This window comes from Bos taurus, chromosome 19 (assembly GCF_002263795.3).
Source record: "Bos taurus isolate L1 Dominette 01449 registration number 42190680 breed Hereford chromosome 19, ARS-UCD2.0, whole genome shotgun sequence".
Lineage (NCBI taxonomy): Eukaryota > Metazoa > Chordata > Mammalia > Artiodactyla > Bovidae > Bos > Bos taurus.
The window spans coordinates 40,242,596-40,264,261 of record NC_037346.1 but is presented as its reverse complement, the minus strand read 5'-3'; the positions used below and the strand labels follow the sequence as shown (position 1 = coordinate 40,264,261).

At 51.5% G+C, this 21,666-nt stretch overlaps 2 protein-coding genes and 1 long non-coding RNA gene across 11 annotated transcripts; 2 read left to right on the top strand and 1 right to left on the bottom strand.

The window, feature by feature from the left end:
- The first annotated feature begins 850 nt into the window (after positions 1 to 850).
- Positions 851 to 8,097, top strand: ORMDL3 (ORMDL sphingolipid biosynthesis regulator 3). 4 transcript variants are annotated; one of them, XM_024980425.2, is made up of 4 exons: positions 851 to 1,018; positions 5,018 to 5,217; positions 5,905 to 6,056; positions 6,478 to 8,097. In XM_024980425.2, the coding sequence occupies exons 2-4, from the start codon at positions 5,044 to 5,046 to the stop codon at positions 6,611 to 6,613; spliced, it is 462 nt and encodes a 153-aa protein (XP_024836193.1). In that variant the 5' UTR covers positions 851 to 1,018; positions 5,018 to 5,043; the 3' UTR covers positions 6,614 to 8,097.
- Positions 8,098 to 8,184: 87 nt separating this feature from the next.
- On the top strand, positions 8,185 to 21,444 carry GSDMB (gasdermin B). 5 transcript variants are annotated; one of them, NM_001244217.1, is given in 13 exon segments: positions 8,825 to 8,890; positions 9,605 to 9,784; positions 10,128 to 10,370; positions 12,568 to 12,660; positions 14,019 to 14,190; positions 16,027 to 16,198; positions 16,902 to 16,986; positions 17,507 to 17,545; positions 18,611 to 18,637; positions 19,474 to 19,634; positions 19,737 to 19,875; positions 20,249 to 20,319; positions 20,761 to 21,444. In NM_001244217.1, coding segments are annotated over 11 exon segments (1,332 nt in total). In that variant the 5' UTR covers positions 8,825 to 8,890; positions 9,605 to 9,784; positions 10,128 to 10,141; the 3' UTR covers positions 20,905 to 21,444.
- LOC112442664 (uncharacterized) lies at positions 12,155 to 14,977 on the bottom strand. 2 transcript variants are annotated; one of them, XR_003030907.2, is made up of 3 exons: positions 14,341 to 14,977; positions 13,794 to 13,949; positions 12,155 to 12,638 (listed from the first exon to the last, which is right to left on the bottom strand). It is a non-coding gene; the product is annotated as an uncharacterized lncRNA (long non-coding RNA). The 2 variants fall into 2 exon arrangements; XR_009491601.1 differs by having other exon boundaries at positions 12,155 to 13,949.
- Positions 21,445 to 21,666: the final 222 nt, after the last annotated feature.

The window sequence follows — 21,666 nt, the reverse complement described above, 5'->3', positions numbered from 1 at the left end:
AAGGGCAGAGAGCCAGAGGAGAAGGGTGATGACAGGGACTCAGGCTAAATTAAGCAGAAAGCGATCCACAATTCACCACAAACCTAGAGTGAGTCAGGACTCTGTTCATTCTCATTGTAGAAAAAAAAAAAAAACACCCTTGATAACAGGAGCTATTAATAGGGCATGGCATGTCCAGTAATCTTTCCGTTAGACTATGCATTTAGTCAGACCCTTGTTTGAGGCTTGGAACCAGTCTGGGTCACTGAACTTCAGACAGGAAATTGGCAAAGATCAGAGAGCTTGATCAACTATGGGGAGCATGAAAGACTCCCAGAGAAAAGTGGAAGGAGTCCAGTAGGCGCATTTTGGGAAAAATAAGAGATTTTTTTCCCCCCTCAGTACTGGGGAGGCCTCTATGGAAGGACAACACGCAGTTTTTGCTTATTTCTTCAGAAGGGGCCTCCACCAACCAGCAGGAACTTCTGTAAGGCCCAGGCACAACTGTTTAAGACTCTGGGTGACTATTCAAGTCTTGGGCTGAGTGCTCTTGAGCTACTGGCCCTGGAAATACTTCAGAAGCTGCCTGTTCTTCTGCCCTGAGTGGTTCAGATATCCAGCTGTTGGGTGTCCAATAGGTCCCTTAGGGGCCCACTCCAGCTTTATGACAGCTGTTTCCTGGCAGCCGCCTGGTGAGAGGGTAGGTGAGGTCACAGAGGAGTGCTCCCCAGGTTCCCTGGACCAGCATTCTCCTTTCTGTTCCCTCACCTTCATTCCAGTGTGTGTTCACAGCCAGGCAGGTTGGCCAGTCGTGACATCACCTGATCCTGCTATTCCAGCCCCACTGGGCATAGAGTGGACTTAGAAGCTGGGGCAGGGGAAGTAGAAACTATTCAAACAAGGCCCTCTTGGTGACATGGAGAGTGGGAGTGACCCAGGAGACCTCAAGAGTCCTTTAGTTCAGCCTCCTACAGAAACAGCTTTCTACAATATAACAGTCGCTTTACAAACATTCTTTTGAATTCCCACAACCTTAGAGGTAGGTTTTCACAGGTATGGAATTGGAGATTAAGACAACTTATTTGCTGAGGGTTACACTGCTGGTGAAGCAGTGCCTGCTTAGTCTACTTGGCAGGAAAATCTGTGCCCTGGCCGCAGAGTTCTGAGCAGAAAACTGCAGACCCCAGAGCCACCCCAAACCCACACCGCTGACCTGGGACTGGGACTCAGGGACCTGGTTATTCACCAGGGTGGCTTCCCAAGTCACATGTCTTCTTCCCACGTCTCATGCGGGAAGGCCAAAGATGAGACCTGGCCCAGGCCTGCCTGGGTCAGGTGTAACTGAGCAGCAGACAGGCTGTGGACTTAGTTCTCTGACCTCCAGACTCTCATACTAACCAATATCGCGAAAAACCCGCTTCCAGGAGGGCCCGACAGGGTCTGAGCCAGTAGTTGTCTGGAGGGCCAGAGGCAGCGAGGTGTAGTCGAAAAACTCTGACTTGGGGTTAGAATTTCTGGGTTTCAGTCCAGGCTGGACCTATGGCAAGTTACTTAAAACTTAAAGTTTCCTCATATGCAAAACCGGGCAATAGTAAACTCCACAAGAAGCACGCTGACGCCAAAACAGGCATTGTTGTGCGTCAAAGCAATACCAGCTGACCTTTGTTTCGCGCACTGTTGAAACCTGCGGGCGGCCCCAGAGAGCCCTGGGCTGGAGCAGGGGTAAATACTACAACTCCCAGGAGGCTGCGGGCGGCCCGGCGCTGGGCGGTGACGTAATGGGGGCTGGCGCGGGGCGCTGATTCGGCCGGAGCTGCCAGCGGGGTGGCTGCCGCCGCGGCTCATTACAGCTGCTGGAGCAGCAGCGGCCCCCGCCCCCGGGCACCCTTCCCGGGCCTCGACCTCCGGCCCCACACGGTGAGTCCAGTCGGGCGGCCTTGGAGTGGCCAAACCGGGAGTATCCTGGGGCTACAGGAGGGACGGGAAAGGAGGTGGGGGCGCCCGGGGTTGGAGGGGATCGGGACAGGGCGAGTGGAGGTGGCGGGGGTGCATCAGCCGCGGGGTGGGGGTGCATCAGTCGAAGTGATGCCCAAAGGGGAAAGTGGGGGCAGGAGGCAGGGGATGGGGCGTAGTGGAGAAGCGCTTGGGCTGGGGATGGGGGCGGGGAGAGGCTGGGCTTCGGGGATAAAGGTTTGGCCGCTTCCAGCTGGGTGGACGTGTGGGGGTGGGGCTCCGGACGAAGCCAGGCTCCGAGTGCGAGGTCCCAGGCTGCGGGGTGGAGCGGAGACCCCCACTTCGTCTCGAAGTCCCACTCTGTAAACCCCAACAATAGTGCGGACTCCGCCTCCTCGCCTCACCCTCTCCCCGTGCTAGGGGTTCGCTCCTCTTCTCGCCTTCTTTCCATCCCCACCGCCCTCCCGAGTCCGGGAGGAAGAGCTGGAGCTAAGTGGTGAGCGACGGTGGTGGCCCTGCCGGTTGTGGGGGTGGGCAGAAAGTGGCTTTGTGTCAGGGACTCCCCGCTGGGGTCCAGGTTGCAGGCTCCTATGCTTTGTGCTCCTCACCCAGAAGGCGAAAGATTTGCTGCCCTTAGTTGGGGGAGAGATTAGGAAGCAGCTCACCTGGCCGTTGGCACTGTGGTGTTGGCTTAGGTGTCTGACAGACTGGGCAGAGATATTTGTGTAGGAGCCAGTAGGAAAGGGGAGGAAGGAGTGGGAAAGAGCTGCCAGCAAGAAAGTAGTTAACAGAACAGAGTTGCTGCAGGCTTTGGTTTGAGTCAGGTTATGAAACCACCTCGGGGACTGACGCGGGCAGACACCTGCTAGTTTAGCGGCAGAACTTTTCAGCCTCAGCTGCTGTGAGCTTACTTTGTGTCTGTCAGCTTCTTCTTCCCATTTCTCCCCTTCTGGGCCAGGGGCAGTTAGGTTACTTCACTAATGGAAGTGGTGTGTACCCTTAGTCACACAAAAGTCTCAAGAGAGCTTTTCTTAGTTTATTGCTGCCAGTCTTTCCCTCAGTTCATTGACTTTTCTATCTTTTCGGGGGGAGGGGGAGTCTCCTGGGAATTTCTGCTCTCAGGGCACCTGGTGTTCAGGCTGCAGAAAGAAGCTTCCCAGGGTGTCAGTTGAAGCCGTAAGTCTGAGCCCCCCCGAGACGCCTCAGACTTTGCTGGGTGCCCTGTTACAGCCAGAAAGGAGTGTTGAATCATCTGGGACTCAGCCAGGCTCTTGGCCCTCCCGGACAAAACAACTCTGGAGGGCTAGAGGTGTTGCTACTCCTTTATCCTTGTAGGTCTAGATTAGGGAGAAGTGGGGAAGGGAAGTAGTTTCTGGTCCTACTTGGGGAACTCTCTCCCTCTTCTTCGTCAGTAGTTAAGCCCTTCGGGCCGTCACTTCCTAGACGATCTCTCCACCCTCCACTCCCTTTCCACCAGGTGGAGGCTTTTGTGCAGTAGGTTTCCCAGGAGCTGTGTTTGGGTAACTGAAGCCCTAAGGCCCTGGGAAGGTAAACAACCGAGCCAGTCCTGGTTTTCTAGTTCCCTGGGTTTCTCTTAGGCCCAATTATCCAACCTAATGGGTTGAGCTCATGGGCCCCAGGAGCATGACTGCTTTGGAGCCTTCGCATGTATGTTTGTATGTTGGGAAGGTGTGTTGTGGGTCTCATTTCCCCTGAGGTCTCTAAGCTTGGAGCCATCCGAGAAGAGGAAACTTGTTCCCATTATCCTGGAAGTAGGGAACTGATCCTTGAGAATTCCAGCTCCTATGCAGTCTCTGTGATCCCACTCAGAGATAGAGGGAACCAAGTTGGGGGGTGGGGGTGGGGTCCTCGCAGCAGAGTTGGGGGATGACCTTCTGAGCACTACCAGGATACCCTCATCTGGAACCCCTTTCTGTATCCCCAGGAAAGATGGGGCTGTTACCATGGTGATGACCTTAGGGTCTTTATTGGGCAGGATCTCCCCTTGGCTCAGGAGGTGAGCCAGTACAAAGGTGTCATCTGTTCCCACCTCTTGCTGGTCAGAAGGCCCTCAGAGATCTGGGGACAGCTGAGCTCTGGACAAGGGGCTGCTCGTTTCCCTCCTTACCTGCATCCAAGAATGGGCTGGGCTGCATGGTTTCATGGGCAGCCAGGGAAGCCCTCCGGGTTCCCCTTGCTAAAGGGCCTCTGCCCTTGGAACTGGGCATAGGAAGGCATGGTGCTAATAACTTACACTTGGAAACAGATACTCGGAAAAGAGGCCCAGGTGAGGATGGGTAGGCAGAGAGGGAAAGGGGCAGGAGAGAGGCTGTAGGTGTGTCCCTGGGAGAAGTCTGTTAATGTGGGCTCCAGGCGCCCATGGGCACTGTAGACATTGGTCATGTTCACTGTCCTCGCCCCTCCTCTGGTAGGGAAAAGGGCCGAGGTGGTTTGGCAGGAAAACGGGTGGCACCAGGAGGGCTAGCCTGAGTGGCTTCTAAATGGATAAAACATCTGGATGGGTGGGTTTGTGTCCCCAAGAAGGCAGCTTCCAGGTCTGGGCAAAGGTTGTCTCTTGTCTGTTTTTTCTTTTCTTCCTTTTCTCTCTCTTTCTACCCCCGCCAATCCTACTGAGTTAGGGTGCAGGGAGACCCAGGATACTTCATCCATTACTGCCTGTTCCTTCTCATAGGGAGAGCAAGGGGTTCAGCGGTGGAGATGTGTCATATCAGACCCTCAGTGAGACGGAGTACAGCAGGGGTTATTGCTGAGTGATTGTTAGGGCACGGGCCTCTTCTCCCCTGCCCTGGGCTGCTTGGGTAGAAGGGTCCCCAGAGGGTGAGATTGCAAGACAGGCAGTGGTTTCTTTGCTCTGGGGCTGGATGCCTGTTGATGGCCTGTCCACCCAGGCAGTTCCAGTGCCTGGAAGGGCACTGTCCTGATTGGGTGATGTACAGAGCAGCCTGGTGTTTGTCCCAGCCCAGCACCAGGAAATGGATAAAGTCTGCCTCCCTGCAGAAATTGGAAGGTGTGAGGGAGCAGGGAAGGCGGTGTGACCTGTCTTGCCTGTGCTGCTTGTTTGTAGGACAGTGGCAGGAGAGGGGCAGCAGGATGAACGTGGGAACAGCACACAGCGAGGTGAACCCCAACACGCGGGTGATGAACAGCCGCGGCATCTGGCTCTCATACGTGCTGGCCATCGGGCTTCTCCACGTCGTGCTGCTCAGCATCCCCTTTGTGAGCGTCCCCGTTGTCTGGACCCTCACCAACCTCATCCACAACATGGTGAGGGCCTGCCCGCTGCCTGCCTTTGGTGGGGTGGGGGTAGGGGACCCTCCCCCCGAGACGTGGGCCAGATGTCAGGGTGACATGCTGACTTCAGTCACCAGAGTTCTCTTCTTTCTGCCCCACCCCCCATTACTGGAATAAAATCTGCAGGTATGGCCACACCTCTTGGACGGGGTGGCTTATGGATTGGAAGAGAGGGTCATCAAGAGCTGAGCTAAGGACCCCAAAGAGTCTGCAGCACTTGGATGCCTAGCCTGGGGCAAAAATGCCTCTTTCCCCAATCAAGGTCCTTCTCTCTTGCCCCTCCGTGCTCTTTCACTACCTGCTTGCTCCCTGGTACTCTTGGCGGGCAAGCAAGACCTGGTTCCTTTCCATCATCTGGCCTCCCCACAGCTGGCGCAGGAAGCCTAGCCCCGGGCTGGAGAGACGGCGTCTCCTTGCTGGTTCTATGTTTGACTCCTCCCCGGGAATTCTCCTCATGCCAGGCCTGCCCTCTCACCCAATGGGTCTCCTTATTCTCTGGCCAGTCTCCCAGCTGCTCCAGCCTGACCTCCGGCCCGCATCCCCCTGCCCAGTAGATGGGGCTCCGAATCACTGGGAGCCCATGTCTGTGACTGGGGCAGAGGAGCTGAGCTGGAGGGCCCTTGGCGTTCTGTGTCCTCTAATGAAGGCCCCTCCCTCCAGGGCATGTACATCTTCCTGCACACAGTGAAGGGGACACCCTTTGAGACCCCGGACCAGGGCAAGGCGAGGCTGCTCACCCACTGGGAGCAGATGGACTATGGGGTCCAGTTCACCGCATCTCGGAAATTCCTGACCATCACACCCATCGTGCTGTGAGTGCCTTGGGCAGAGGAGGATGCTAGTGGAAAGGCCAAGGCCTGGGGAACCCTGGGGCCCTGCGAGGCTTAAACCCCTCACCAGCTGTGGCGCTTGACATAGGAATGACCAGAGGAAGAAAGGCTGGGGTGCCCCTGGGTCTCATGCTGGGCTCAGGTTGTGACTCCCTGGTCCTGTCTGTCCTCTGTTGGAGCTTCCTTCCTGCCACTGAGTTTGGTCCTCAGGTCTGGGGTAGAACACGGGGCCTGGGTCAGCAGGAGCTTCTGTAACTGGGGGGATCTTACCACCCTACTTCAGTTCTGGGGGGGTCTTTGCCGTAACCTGTCACTGTCAGAAATGTCTCCCTCAACCAGGGAGGGGGGAAGAAAGGGACCTTTCAAACAGAGTTTTATACCTCCTCCCAACCTCCCCCTACAGGTACTTCCTCACCAGCTTCTATACCAAGTACGACCAGATCCATTTCATCCTCAACACTGTGTCTCTGATGAGCGTGCTCATCCCCAAGCTGCCCCAGCTCCACGGAGTTCGGATTTTTGGAATCAATAAGTACTGAGGGCGCAGCCCCTTCCCCTGCCCGGGATGGCGGGGAGGGGTCGAAGCCTGGGCTGCGATGCTGAAGACAGAAGGAGCCTCTGGTAGCCGCCAGAGACGGGGGTTGAGCCTCCGGGCCCTAGTTTTCTCCTCACTTCCCCCAGTAGCAGACTTGAAGTAGCTTTTAGTGGGTTGGGGTGGGGGCCCCCTGGGGCTCTGACCCCTTCTGATTTTTTTTTTATTATCTTTTCCTTTTGCCTTTTGGATAGAGACTCTGTGGGGGTGTTCATGAAATGGGCTAGGCTTCTGGGCTGAACACAGACCTGTGAGGTTGGGGCAAGAGAAGCCCCCTGCTCACTTGCTCATCCTCAGACTGCTAAAGCACTTTAACCCCTGTGAGCGGGGCAGAGGGAACGGTACAGCTTCTAGTTTGTTTCACTTTAATTCTTAAGTCTTTAGAATGACACTTCGTGTGTGCTTGTATCTATGAAAGCAACCGTGTGGCAGCATCTCATCGCTCTGTGTAGAGAATTGACTAATCCAAGTCAGATGGCTCTCGCATGACCCACCTGGGGTATTGGGTAGGAGTGGGGAGGGTAAGGAGCAGGATGGTGGGCTGGATGTGGGTGGCCTGGTCCCAGGGGTGAGGGGCCAGGGCTGCAGCCATCCTGGCCCTGGGGGAGGGAGTTGGGGGCAGGGGTGGGATACTGAATTGAGTCTTAGAAGAATGGGGCCAGGTAGCAGCTGGGATTGGTGTGAGGGGGGTGGGTGGTGGGGACAGACCCAACCTCATTCTTTCAGAAGTGGTCTGGGAGGAGGGGCAGAGTCAGAGGGATCATTTACCCCCAGCGTGGCGGGGTGATACATTGGTAAGGAGGCTGCTGTGGATCTGCAGCTCCTGGGTGGCGTGGCGGGGCGGAATGGGTGGGAGAGGCCCGTGAGTCATCGAAAGCCCAGGTCCAGTGTGACACTGTCTCTGCGGTGGTGGTGGGGGGTGGCGTGGGGATGCTGCACAGCAGCAGTGCTGCAGCCCTTCCACAGACCTTCTCACGCAGACGGGGCCTGGGCCACGGCCTCTCGTGTGGCATGCACCTGTGGGGTCATCAGGTCACCGCCAATTGGGTTTGGTGGGCTAGAGAGTCCTGCATGGTCCCCGCCTAAGCAGGACAGTGGAGGGAGCAGGGAGTGACCTGTGGGGGCTGTCCACTCAGGCTGAGGAGGCGAGGCGGGGCGGGACCAGAGTGGAGCTGCCTTCTCCCCACCCCCGCCATCTGACTGGGGTCTGTGTTACTTCTGAGGTGTGGGTACCAGGGCCTTGAGGGAGCAGTGGGGGTTGAGGGGGGTCACTGGCCCTGTTTTCTGCCTCTCGGTCCCCCCAAGCCCCACCCCATGTATCATAGGGAACTTTCACCTCAAAATCTTTCTAAGCAAAGTGTGAATAGGATTTTTACTCCCTTTGTACAGTATTCTGAGAAATGCAAATAAAGGACAATGTGTTCCTATTTCCCCAGAGTCTGGCCTCTGCTTCCTGGAGGGCTCTGGAGGAGGGGCGGGGGGAGGGCAGTGTGGTGCATGGGTCCAACCCTCTGCCTGGATGGTAGGAGGGCCCCTGGGACCAGGAGAACAGGGTGAAGGGGCTGGTGGCGAGCTAGCCGAGGCAGCAAGCTGGCCAGAGTGCAGCACTCTGCTCTGGGACTTTGCCTGGCTGGTCCTTAGACAACTTACGCCTTTGGGCTTGGTTGGCTGAGCCAGGCCGGGCTGGCAGAGGGAGAGTTTGTGCCACAGCCAGGGAGGGTGTCAGTTCAGCCATAGCTTCATAAAGAAGCCAGAGTCCCAAGGGGTGCCCAGTCCTTTCCTCTGAATTCCTCCCCCTGAATTCCTGTCACTTCCCCTGCCTTGGAGGGCGGCTTCTCCCCCTGGTCTCTCTGTCCTCAGAGGAAACTTCCTGCTTCCTCCTCCCTCCACAAGCATGAGTGGGAGGGAAGAGGACGTGAGGCTCACCTGCCAGGGAGGGGCCTTTGCAGCCTGTTCTGTGCAGTATAATCTGTGTCTGTCTGTCTATCTCCCACCTTCCTGCTCCCTGGGTCCTTGAGGAGGGAAGAGTCAGTTTCTTACCTTTGACCTGTTGTCCAGCCATAATGTGGCTTATCTAAAACTCTGAGAGGTGGGGCACCTAGCTCTCCAGTTCTTTTTTTTTTTTTTTTAATTTCAGTTCCCATATCATATAGTCCCAAGACACAGTGGCCAGGAACTGTGCAGAGACCTTACACAGAGGGGATTCTTACAACCTCCAGTTTTGGTGAGTAGCTGAGGACAAAAACGAGGTGTGTGGCCCCTGAGATGGATCCGTAGGCCCTGGGCACACCCTTTCCATAATCCCAGAGGGATTCCTAGGTGGAGAATGAGTTGAGAGTTGATCACCATGACGGGGGCAGGAGCAGAGAAGGGAACATGGGTGAGGGGTGAGCAGGTGCCTGCGTCAGCCAGAAGGGAATTAGGGGAAGGTGGCCAGGAAGCCTGTAGGGTGTGGTCTGGCCTCAGGAGGGTGGCAGAGGAGCCTGAAGAAAGGGGAAAAGATCTGAAAAGGAAGGAGAGGCAGAGTGACTGATGGAAGAGGAGAGAGTAGGAAGGATTTGGAGGGAAGAGAGCCTGAGGGCTGCAACGTGGTGGGGATCAAAGAGCTGCTGCTGATGAGAAATGAGGAGGGGCAGCCGTGTCAGGCTGGACTGGTGGTGGGCCTATGGAAGGTCCTGCAGGGCCGGCGAGTGGGGAGGCACAGGGGCCAAAAGTAGGCCAGGGAGAGGGTGAAGCAGAGAGTGGGTGGCGGGAGATGTCCCAGGTAAGGTTTTGGGATTCATTTGCTTTTAGCAAGTATGGGGGGATCCTTCAGAAGGTGACTGGAAACGGAGGAGATAGGACTTGGGGATGGGGGGCTGTCCAGGATATCCAGCTGCAAGCCACTGTTTAAGTATAAAAGTAGGGTACTACCCTTTCTGTTTCCTTCTGAGACCAGTTTATCACCATCTTACTGGGAAATGGTGGGTAGGGGCACCCATCCAACTGCCTTCAGAACAGGAAGGGAGGGAGGCCCAGGAGTCAGAGCCAAGGGAAGAAGTCGTCTGTTGGGGTTGGTAACGTGAGGTCTGCACCCAAGCCCTTCATCTCTTCCTGGTTCCTCTGTTCATCAGCACTGGTAAGGTTTGGGGATGGTGGGCCTGCCTTCCCACCCATCAGGTCCCTCTGAGCAAGGGGCAACTCTGCTGTGGGAGACTCAGAAAACAGGTCTCACTTTCCTTTTGGGGCAATCGCCATTCCAGCTTTCCTCCAGAAGGGTTCTACCAGCCATGAGGAGAGTCTGGCATTTGTGATGATCATTCCATCTGTGTAGTAAATGCCACACCTTCTAGAAACAGGGAAGCCAAATCATTCCAAGTTCTGATTGGCCTAGAACTTTTGGATCGGCCAAAAATAGAAGATCAAAAAACCTGAACCAATATCCCCCTGCCCCCAAACTTCAATTGGCTTCCTATCCCCAGTTGGTCCAGGCACAATGCCCACGGTATTTGAGTCAATCTCAAGAGCTGTGGTTAAAGAGATAGACACCAGTGGAGAGACGATTGCCGTCAGAAGCCTCAGCGATGCTGACAAATTCCACTGCTCCTATCTGGTGAAGAAGAGGAGACGTTTCTTTGGATACCAGTATGACAAGACAAACCTCACCCTGAAGGACATCCTGGAGTGTGAAGTACCATTTGATATGGTGGTTCCTGAGTTGCAAGGTCAGTATGAGGTGGTGAGAGACTTTGCCCACTCCTACTCTACCCCTCTCTCAGGGCCCCATTGCTATCAACCAGGTCAGCCAGTCAAAGAAACCGTGGAATTTGTATGTACACATCCGTACACCTCAACTTAAGAAATGTTCAAGAGAGCTACATGGGGAGAAGGGAATAGGGGAAGTGTCAGTTTGTTTTTCTTGGAAACTATGCCTAAATATTCTTTTTTCCTATTTTTTCCCTTTGTAAATAATTCGCTTTTAAATTAGCTAAGGTCTTCTCATGTGTTTATAAAATTAATCATTTAAACGTATAAATAAACGGAAACAATTTGCTTAGTGGTTAAGAAAGGACTCAGGCTTTAGAACTGGGGGACATCGGACTTCAAAACCTGGCTCCGCCACACTTATCAGCTGGGTAACCTCTTGCTTTCTCTATCCTTGTTTCCTCATCTGTCAACTTGAGAAGACTGTTGCAAGAATCAAATGAGGTAAATTACGTAAATCATTTACCACTGTGCCTGCAAGAAGGAGCGTTCAATCAAAGTTCGCCCCAGACTTTCAGCTGGTGGCAGTTATTATTATTAGCCCTTCCTGTTCCCTGGGGATGGCGGTTGAATGGGAAGTTGCCGGTCAGCAGAACTCTGTAAGGGTTCAGAGGCCTTAGGAGAGAAGTCTGTCCCATTCCCCTGCTTCCAAGCTCAGCGGTTCCCAATTCTTGGGGTTTCTTGGGTTTCAGAAGCCCCAGGAGAGGTGTCAATGAACCTTCTCTTGGAGACTTTATTACGGCGTCTCACGCCTCATGGTGAGGAGTTTTACAACTCAGATATCTCTACCAAAATCCTTTTGGTTCTCCCCAAGAGATGGAAAAGAATTCTAACACCACCACTGTATAGTTACCTGCCACGTATGACTGTTATGTGATCCAGAACAGTACCCAGATTGCTCAGAGGTGGTGGGCTTTTCGCAAGTGGAGTTTAATTCAGCAAGCAAGCAGCTTTAGGAAAATTTCAGATTAACGTTTTTCAAAGACTCTGAGTCGATTTTCTGAAAATTGAGTTGCCAAGAGTCAATTTACTAAAAGCTAGTTCTCAAAAAAATAAAAATCAGGGACTTCCCTAGTGGTCCAGTAGATAGGAGTCTGAACTTCCACTGCAGGGGGCACAGGTTCGAGCCCTTGTAGGGGAACGAAGGTCCTGCGTGCCGCTCAGTGTGGCCACCGCCCGTCAAAAAAAAATCAGACAAGTTCTTTGAAAAAAAAAAAAAACTTTAAAGCAGGACTAGGATGTTTTGCAATGATCATATTATTCTCCATGGGCAGGGGCAAGTTTAATTATGGAAAATTGATGAGGTTAACTTCCTTTAAGGGAAATTCTATCTGTTTGTATAAAAAATTCAAAGACAGAGGTGAAACCAAACTTTAAAAAAATTCTTAAGAATGAGGTGAGCTGATCATTTAAATTGATTTTTAGCAATTTGACCTGCTTCTTTTTGAAACATTATTATTTTAAACTATTTGGTGTGGATGGTGTACATAGGTTTTTTAAAAATTAAAGTCCATTACCTGATGTGAAGAGCCAACTCATGGGAAAAGGCCCTGATGCTGGGAAAGACTGAAGGCAGGAGGAGAAGAGGGTGACATAGGATGAGATGGAAGGCATCACCGACTCGATGGACATGAGTTTGAGCAAGCTCCGGGAGATAGTGAAGGACAGGGAAGCCTGACGTGCTGTGGTCTATGGGGCCGCAAAGAGTCAGACAGGACTGAGTGACTGAACAGCAACAAAGTTATACTCAGATTTCTTTAGTTTTATTCAGATATCTTTGGTTTTCATCTAGTGTCCTTTTGCTGTTCCAGGATCCCATCCAGGACATCGTGTTACATTTAGCTGTCGCGTCTCCTTAGGCTCCTCTTGGCTGTGACAGCGCCTCAGACTTTCCTTGTTTTTAACGGCCTTGATGGTTTTGAGGAGTACTAGTCAGGCATATTATAGGATGCTTCTCTACTGAGATTTGTCTGATTTTTTTTGTCTCTTAGACCTAGGAAATGAGTTTGGGGGCCGGGGAAAAATTACAAAGGTAAAGTACTATTCTCACCACATCATGTCAAGGGTTTGCTGCTGTTGTTGCTTACCCACTGCGCTCCTCCATCCATGGGATTTCCAGGTAAGAATACTGGAGTAGATTGCCATTTCCTTTTCTAGGGGACCTTCCTGATTCTGGGATCAAACCTGCATCTGCTGCATTGCCGGAGGATTCTTTGCCACTGAGCCACCTGGGAAACCCTCATAACAAGGGTACATATTGTCAACAAGACTTATCACTATTGATATTGACCTTGGTCACCTGGCTGAGGTAGTACCTGTCAGGTCTCTCCATTGTCACGTTATTCTTCTGCACTGCCCCTCTCCATACTGTGTGGGCTCTGTTGCATGGCTTGTGGGATCTAGTTCCCCAGCCAGGGATCAAACCCGTACTCTCTGCAGTGGAAATATGGAGTCCTAACTATTGGACCAGGGAATCCTCCCATACTGTAGCCTTTGTGTGCATGAGGTTTGATTTTTCTTTCTTTCTGATAAAGTACACCAAATTTTATGTTACTCAAGAAACAAATGGGCCCTGAGACATTAGCATCACACACACAGGACTGATTTCAGGCATTGTTTCTAGGTCTGGCATGTTTCCACCAGTTTCAAAATGCATTTTTTTCTCTAGAAATCCAGGCCCACCCCTAAAATGCAGCAGTAGATGCTCTCCTGCCTCTGTAGGCTCAGAACGGGGAGGTCTGAGAGAAAGGCACTCAGCTTGGCAGCATCTCCACACACTCACCACTAACTCTGGGGCAGCAACTCGGACTCCAGGCCCTTATGCAAGGCCTTATGTAAGGCTGGGCAGAGTCCATGTCCCTGGGCAACTTTCCAGAGTTGCCTTACTTTACACCTGTTCAGGTCACACAAACACAGAGAGTGAACTCTGCTTAATTTTTATTTCCCAAAGGTGGTGTTCATTCCCTCAGTCGTGTCCAACTCTTTGTGACCCCATGGTCTATAGCCCTCCTGGCTCCTCTGTCCATTATTCTCCAGGGAAGAATACTGGAGTGAGTTGCCATTTCCTACTCCAGGGGATCTTCCCGACCCAGGGATTGAACCTGAGTTTCTTATTGTCTCCTCTATTGGCAGGTGGGTTCTTTACCACTACCGCCAGCTGGGAAGCCAGGTGGTCAGAGGCTCCTGATTCTTTCGCTTTACTTTTCTTTGTTTCATTTCAGCCTCTCAAATGGTTTAATAGGACTAGCTCACATTTATTGAGCATTTAGCAGTGTGTTAAGTGCTTAGCTGCATGATTTAATCTCCTCAAGCACTGGAAGTAGGTACTATGAATATTCTCCTTGTATAGATGAGGAAACAGATTCAGAGGTAAAGTGACTCACCCAAGGTCATTTGGTAAGACTGTGGCAGAGTGGGCTCCAACCATGGTAACTTCCAGGGAGAGCAGCATTGGCTGGAGAACCATGGCTGGAAGACTTGCTCAGAAGAGAAGAGGATCATGAGGGGAGCCCAGGATGGGGCGCATCAGCAAGGATCTTCTAGAGAGAGAGTTTTGGGTCAGCCTCAGTGAAAATAACGACATTGTGACCTTACCTTTCTCTTTCCAGGTCAAGGTGATAACTTTGAAATTCTGGACGTCGTAGACTCAAAGGGAAGTTTGGCAGTGAAATTTCACCCCCAAATGACATTTAAAATAGCATTCCACATTTTCCAGGAGAAGAATATCAAGTTAGAAAAGAGCGAGATACCCCAGGAATTCCTGGATTCCCTTAAGAACAAGTGAGGCTGGAGGTGGGCAGTAAGGGGGAAGAAGAGAGGGAGAAGCCCATATTTTGGGGCACCTAGGCCATCGGAGGTGGGGAGCCCTGGCTGGTGCTGCCTCCCACTCCCTACTCCCAGTACCCCTCGCCCCTGCAACCCAGTCCTTACTCAAGCATGCCCTCCTCTTCTCCAGCCTTTGCAAGCCTTCTCATTCGTCCAGAACCAGCCTCCAGGAGCCCTTCTTCTGAGGTCCCCAATTCACTTACTTTCCTGCTGTTCTTCAGGGTAACTGATGACTCTGACTTGGCGTAAACTGGGTGGTTTCGAGACCACTCTCCTCTGTTTTCTTAAACCGTGTTGCCCAAATCTTCATTTTGTGCTTGTTTCACTTTGCTTTGTGGCAAGTCAGTGGTTTCCATGTACCTGTCCCTCACTGCAATAAGAACAACCTGTTACCAGGGACCGTCTTTACTAACCTCTCTGTTTATCCCCAGCACATGGTAAGTACTCAAGAAGAGAGATGAGGTGAAGCAGAGTGAAATCAAAGCACCCCGGTTGAACATTTCCTGCACAGGAAGTGCCATCACCCCACCCCACCAGGGTTGCACCCATCAAGTGCTACAGACATTCTAATAGCTGAGGGCATGGTCCTTCCAAGGGACTCCACCAGCCTTCCCCCTCAGCAGTTATGTTGTGGCTGGTATTGGTGTCTTCTCCCCTAGCTGGAATTGTTGGAAAGTGTGGATGGTTCAGGGAAAGGGGCCCCTCTGTTTTCCCGGGCTAGCCCTCCCCCAGCAGGGTGGATGCCTTTTGTTTCCCCTTTTTAATTAAGAACTGAAAGGCTTACAGTGAAATTGTACTGGTCCTTTGACCTGCTCCTACCACCACAGTCTTGCTGGGGAGGGGCCTTTGCTGAGGGAACTCTTTTTTTTCTAGAATGCATTGTTTCTAGGGTGAGGCTATGTTGAGTGTATAAATAGAGTTGTGTGGGGGCAGGTAGGTAAAGGAAGGTCACCAGAGGCAAGGATGTAGGTAGGTCTTTTGACTGCAAATACCAGGAGTTCCATCAGGCTGTTTTAAGTCACAAAATGAATTTCCTTGTGTGTTGGTCGCTCAGTTGTGTCTGACTGCGACTCCATGGATTGTAGCCTGCCAGGCTGCTCTGTCCATGGGATTTCCCAGGCAAGAATACTGGAGTGGGTTGCCATTTCCTTCTCCAGAGGATCTTCCTGACCCAGGGATTGAACCCAGGTCTTGTGCATTGCAGGTGGATGCTTTACCCTCTGAGCTACTAGGGAAGCCCACGAATTCCCTTATGGAATCAGAAATGGCACATGGACCCCAAAGGTGGACAATGCGCAACCAGGTCCCAGAGACCCATGTAGGGAGCTGGGACCGCTTCTGAGAGAAGGGGCTGCTGTGGACTGGGCACATGCCCATCTCAGTGCTGTGAGAAGGGCACAAGCTTGGGACTTACACAGACCGGGGTTTGAATCCCAGCTCTGTGCTTATTTGCTGTGTGACCTTGGACCATTCGTGACCTGTCTCTAAGCCTCAGTTTCACATGAAAAACAGATGCAAGCATAGGGGTGTGGAGAGGATTAAGTGAAATGACGTGTGAAGTATTTCACTGTGCTGGCATACTCTAATCTTCCAGAGATGCTAGTGGGTTCCCTTCCCACTTTGCACCCCCTTCCCCCTCCATGGTGGGTTAAGTGAACTCTGACAGGGGTTCCACGTTCCTTGGTTTTCCGGCCTCGGGAGCACTTACTCTCAAATAGAGAGTAACTGGTGGGGAGGGAGAAATGTGCCTAGGAGGTGGGGCCCCACTCATTCCCCCTTTACTCCCTCCAGGAAGCTGAAGAAGGAACTGCCTCCTTCATTCCAATCAATCCAGGCGAAGAGAGAAGACCTGTATCTAGTGACAGAAACTCTGAAGACAAAAAGGACTGAAACCCTGAAATATGAAACGCAATTTGGTTTTCAGATCCTGTTGAAAATGTTTGGTTTCCAATGTAAACACAAGGTTAGGATCTCTGGAGACAGGGACTGTGGGCGAGCCAGCTTGGCTCACACACTGCAGGTCAAGGGCTGCCAGCCCAGATACCAGGCTCCTCATCTCTTCCTCTAGATTTTTCTGAGCAGTCTTGCCTGCTCCTTGGCCTTCTTACAACTTCTCTTCTTGCCCCAGGAGAGTATATAGCATCACACAGTCTCCCCTTTGACTCTCTGGCAATGCTCTGTTTTCATTTGCTTCATAGCGCTTCCCATGGCTCATAATTACACCGGTATTTCTTGCTTGTTCCTTGTCTTCCTCCCATTTTAGGAGGCAGGACAACAGGAGCCATGATGCCTGGAACAAAACAGGCATGTTTTGTCCTCCATAAATTTTTTTTTTGGCCAAACCATGTGGCTTGTGGAAATTTAGTTCCCCAAGCAAGGATCGATCCCAGGCCCCTGGCAGTGAAAGTGTTGGGTCCTAGCCACTGGACAGCCAGGGATTTCCCCATAAATATTTGTTGAGTGAAATGGAAATGAAGTCAGACATGGATTCAAATATCAACTCTGCTATTGTGAAATGGGCTCATCTGCTGACCCTCTCAGAGCCTCGGTTCTCTCATCTGTAAATTGAGGGTAATAATGTCTACCTCCTGGGATTGTTTGGGAGATCAGGCATGGTAAGTCTGTCAGGAACTGAGGGGTCAATCTACATTGCTCCTTTTTCCTAGCACCAAAAGGAAGTGACCATCACCCCTGAGAAGGTCCTGGCCTATCGGGTAAAGCAGCTTGTCTTCCCCAGCGCGGAGAGGATGGGTAAGCTAGGCCTGGTAGGGTTGGGGGGTGGGGTAGGGGAGCTGAACACATGAAGAAGGTGGGGGTCAGTTCAACTGGGGTTTGTGTCAGTCTATAGGGGTCCTGGTGGCCTGGATGGTGGGAGGAAGTTTCAGGGACTGGGAAGAAGGATGGAAGGTGTTGTTGCTTAATCACTAAGTTATGTCCAGCTTTTTTTACAACCCCATGGATTGTAGCCTGCCAGGCTCCTCTGTCCATGGGATTTCCCCGGCAGGAATACTGGAGTGGTTTGCCATTTCCTTCTCCAGGGATCTTCCCAACAGGGATCGAACCTGTGTCTCCGGCATTGGCAAGCAGATTCTTTACTGCTGAGCCACCTGGGAAACCCAATTCTTCCCTAGAGGTGTTAGCTCCTGTCTCTCTCCCAGAATTTATTTTTCCTGTTGGGTGGGGTGGGAAGACTGGGGAGATATTAGAGAGAGGAACTTAGAACTGGGCTTTCTAACAACTGATCTCTCTTTCTATCTAAAAACTGGTTTAGATATTTGTTTCTTGGACAAAACCAGATCCTTTCCAGAAGGTGAGTGACTGGGCCTCCTGTTCATCCTTCTAGAATGGGCAAGGATACTGGGTTTAAAAAGAGGATAGCAAATGACCTGGAATTATAGAGTCATCAGTGCTGAGAATGTAACAGGATGCACTCAAGTTTGAGCCACGGTGAGGGCAGGAGGAAAATCTGCCTGTTGGAGAAGTAGGTTGGATTGCATGCTGGCCTAGGGTTTCCAGGTTCCGCCAACTCTGACCTGCTCTGTGTAGGTCAGTGGGCTGGATCCTGGGTTCACAGTCCTTACTGAAGGCCTATTGGCTTACAGAGCACAGTTGAATTGCCTGGCCCGTTCTCACACAGCACCATGAGCACTGGACTAGGAGTCAGACAGTCTCAGGGTCTTGTCCTGGCTCTCCTGCTCACTAGGCCTACAGCCCCCAGACTCATGGTTGTACTAACCTTAAAATGAACTAGGACTAGACCAGGAGACCTGTATGATTCTGTGTGTGGCTTCCTCTGGCCTTTCAGTCTTTCCCTGAATCCCATAAGGGTTGTACTGCCTAAGATCCCTTGTGAAGGAGTGGAGCGAGGTATGGCTTCCTCTGGCCTTTCAGTCTTTCCCTGAATCCCATAAGGGTTGTACTGCCTAAGATCCCTTGTGAAGGAGTGGAGCGAGGTCTAGGTGGAGTAGAACACTCAAGAGAAATTACTGAAAGTTGTAGAAGCTGCACGTTCAGTTCTGGCAAGGTCTTACTAGCTCAAGTGAGATTCTCCATCACAGAAGAGTCCAGTTCCTGCCGTCACCCACATTTTCTGAGTGGCTAAGGGCATGGTGCTTCTCTCTGGACTTCCCTTTCTCCTTCAATCATCTTAGGCATATGCCTATGGCTGCCTATCTCTGAGTGTAGGAAGGGGTCTGTAAATATAGTACTTTGTCATTTATACACCATGATGAGGACGCAGGCTCCCCAGCATAGGCAGTGAGGGCTCAGAGTCTAGAATTGAGAACCCCCACCAGTGGGACAAGAATGTCCATGGGGTGGGCTGGGGTGGAGGTGACCTGAGGACTCACTGAGATTATTCTTCCTCTCTTTGCAGAGAAAGATGGCGGTTCATCTTGGTTGGGTAAGGATGGGGAGGCCAGCTATGTTCAGGGTAGCTGCACTCCTCACCTTTGAGCCCTCTGGCCCCAAGGAATGCAGCTCAAGTGGGACAGCTGAGTGTGTGTGTGTGCGTGTGTGTGAGGCAAGAATGTTGGGAGGAGAAGGGTAGTGCGTGTTCAGTCGCTTTAGTCATGTCCAACTCTGTGTGACTGTAGCCTGCCAGTCTCTTCTGTCCATGGGATTCTCCAGGCAAGAATACTGACGTGGGTTGCCATGCCCTGGAGAAGGGTAGGGCAGTGCCAAAAGTAGGTTTCCACTTTAGAGGTTGCATCTGTCTCCTCTGAACACTGATTCTCACTGGTACACAGATATCACCTGAGGGAAATGTTGAAAGTAGTGATAACTGAGTTCCACCTCTGGAAATTCTGATTTAGCTGATCTGGGGGTGGGGCCTGGTCTGGGCACTGGGAGTTTTAATTACTCTGCAGGGGATTCTTATGCACAGTCAAGACTGAGAACCACTGTTCTAACTTCCTCTAAATCCTCATTACTCCTATGGTGGTCCAAAGCTCGCACTTTGAATGGCAAGAACTACATAAGCTTTGATTTCCTGGCGGTGGAGAAGAACTGGGGGTTGGTACTAGACTGAAGGTGAGCTGGGAGGTGGAAGTGGGGTCAGCAGAAGGCAGTGATGGTGGGTGTCTATCTGCTTCATGTTAACAGAAAAAGACTAGAAGAAGGGAAGTTACAGAGAGGTGGTCTCCAGAAGAAAGATAGATCAAGAATGGGGTCTGGGGGGCCTTGGTAATGGAGCTTTCTAGGCTGGAGGGATTGGGTTCTTAATTTCTGCCTCTACAGGGAAGTCCTTGAATTTGCAGAATTTCCGAAGTATAAAAGAGACGGTTCAGGACATGGTGCGAGTCCTCCAGGATCTCACTCTGGAGGAGCAAAAAGAGGCGCTAAACTGCTTCACTAAGTGCCTCAGCAGTGAAGAAGAGCTGCAGGATCTAGAGCAAAGAGTAAGAGGCCCAAGGAAGAAGAGGGCAGAGAGAGGGAGGGACGAGTGGGGAGACATCTACTCTGATGGGACTGGGCTCCTCTCTCGCATCTCCTGGTCCTAGGTGTCTGAGGTCCAGTGCTCCGGGGAGCTACAGATGAACAGCCCAGCGAATTCTCTCATAAGCAGTCTTTTCAACGCTGCTGGGGTCTTGATAGAGGCACGCGCAGAAACCATTTGGGATGTCCTGGATGCCCTGATGGGTGAGGAGGGGCTTGGATATAAGCTGGCGTGGAGGACATGCTGAGCAGAGGGACCTGTGGGGAGTCAACTCTTGGGAGGAAGGGGGTATCACTGCCTTTTACATTTTTGGGGGCACAGACTTCACACTTCACAAACCAGCCATCTTCCGCAGGCCAGGGATGGAGGGACTGCTTCCTCTTTCCCCATGGTGCAGTCTCCGACCTCCTGCAGGCTAAAAGGAAAGCAGAAACCCAGTGGGAATTACCCCCGTCTAGCCACGCTGGGGTTCTCTGGAACCTCCTGTGATGCTTGTCCTGGGTCTGATCAGACAGCGAAGCCCTGTCCCACTGTGTGCCCTGCCTCTCTGCTGACCACCCCCTCTCTTGTCTCCAGAGCTGTCTGAGTACCGGCAGTTTGTTGCTGAGGTCCTAGATAAGGGGGAACTGCGCCCTGTGAAGGATGAGGTAAGACAGCTGAGCGCCCAGGTCCTAGTGGAAGTGACTGCGCATGCTCTCAAGGGACCCAGAAACCTCAATGACCAGTCCCTTCCTACTTCATAGTCCACTGCCAGCTCACATCTATGCAGCTGGTTTGTGGCAATTCCCTGGACATGTAGTTTTCAGGACAATTCAGGATGGGGTCTTTAGGCTCTGTTGTTTGCCTGTGGGCAAGAGAGGGGGTGGGAAGCTACTAGATCCAGGAGGGCAATTGGCCCCATGTTGATGCATCAGCAGTGTCTCTTACCATTTGGGAGTATGAGGCTCCCCAGGCTCTGCAGGAAAGTGTGCCATGGTGGATTACAGCCTCTGCTATGGACTCAGGACTAAGGGGTATGGCCACATAGTTGCCATTTTTGGTATATTTCCTTGTTCTCAGCTTTTATAGTCTGGTGGGTTTCCTTTCAGGTGGAGTCCATCCTGGAGGAGAACCGGTGTGAGGGGCCCCTAGATGTGAGCTGTGATCCTGAGGCACGGACTCTCTGTGCCCTGTATGTTGTTGTCTCCATCCTGTTGCAGCTTAGTGAGAAGCCCACCTCTGTGTCTTCCTAAGCATTCTCCCCACCAGCCTCTGAGTGCTCTCCTCCCCAGTCCGTCCTCATCATCGCTAATCTCAATCACCAGAATGATGTCTTTAAAACGAGCTGCTATTCTTTGATACATCCCATTCACTACGATACTGTCCAAAAATCAGCTAGATTATAGGCATGAACTTCTGATTAAAAGTGGGAGACTAATCATATTAATTACCTCTCTCTCTCTTCAAATTTCACTAAATGACAATAAAGTGATGGAAATGATAGAAACCCACAAGGAATAAAGAGAATTAGGCAGCTGATAAGGGATTTCAACACATCTTTGGAAGCGATTAAAGGAGTGGTAAGCTAGGAGCCTCGCGACTGAGGAGTGTGGAGGAGTATAGGAGGAGCCTGCTGGTTTTCATCATAAGCCTTTTAGTTCTAGTTAATATTTTTCAAGACAATAATTAAAAGAAATATGTACTTGTTGTAAAGCATTTCAGATATTGCTCAAAGTCAAAGGTAAATGTACCCTGTGATCTCCCTTCTCTCTTTAATATAACCACTATGCACATTTTAGGGTATGTGAACATTTTTTTCTGTTGGGCAGTTTTAAAAATGGTAACTTAAACAAACTAGGATGAGATGGCATACATCTGGTTTGAATCTATCTTTTGAACTATTTATTTTTACATTTACATTTGTAAAAATATTATATGCAACAGGAATTCTTATAAGTGCTATTGGAGTGTAGCTTGGTCCACTAATTTGGAAAACTTTAACAATATCTACTAAA

Bases quoted from the DNA above. Each gene is read 5' to 3' on its own strand.
- ORMDL3 (XM_024980425.2), top strand. From the start codon at position 5,044: ATGAACGTGGGAACAGCACACAGCGAGGTGAACCCCAACACGCGGGTG. The intron at 5,218-5,904 runs GTGAGGGCCTGC...CCCTCCCTCCAG, and splicing joins CCAACCTCATCCACAACATG to GGCATGTACATCTTCCTGCA. The intron at 6,057-6,477 runs GTGAGTGCCTTG...CTCCCCCTACAG, and splicing joins ACCATCACACCCATCGTGCT to GTACTTCCTCACCAGCTTCT.
- GSDMB (XM_015458831.3), top strand. From the start codon at position 10,142: ATGCCCACGGTATTTGAGTCAATCTCAAGAGCTGTGGTTAAAGAGATA. The intron at 10,371-12,567 runs GTCAGTATGAGG...TTCCTTTTCTAG, and splicing joins GGTGGTTCCTGAGTTGCAAG to GGGACCTTCCTGATTCTGGG. The intron at 12,661-14,018 runs GTACATATTGTC...TTCTCTTTCCAG, and splicing joins GGGAAACCCTCATAACAAGG to GTCAAGGTGATAACTTTGAA.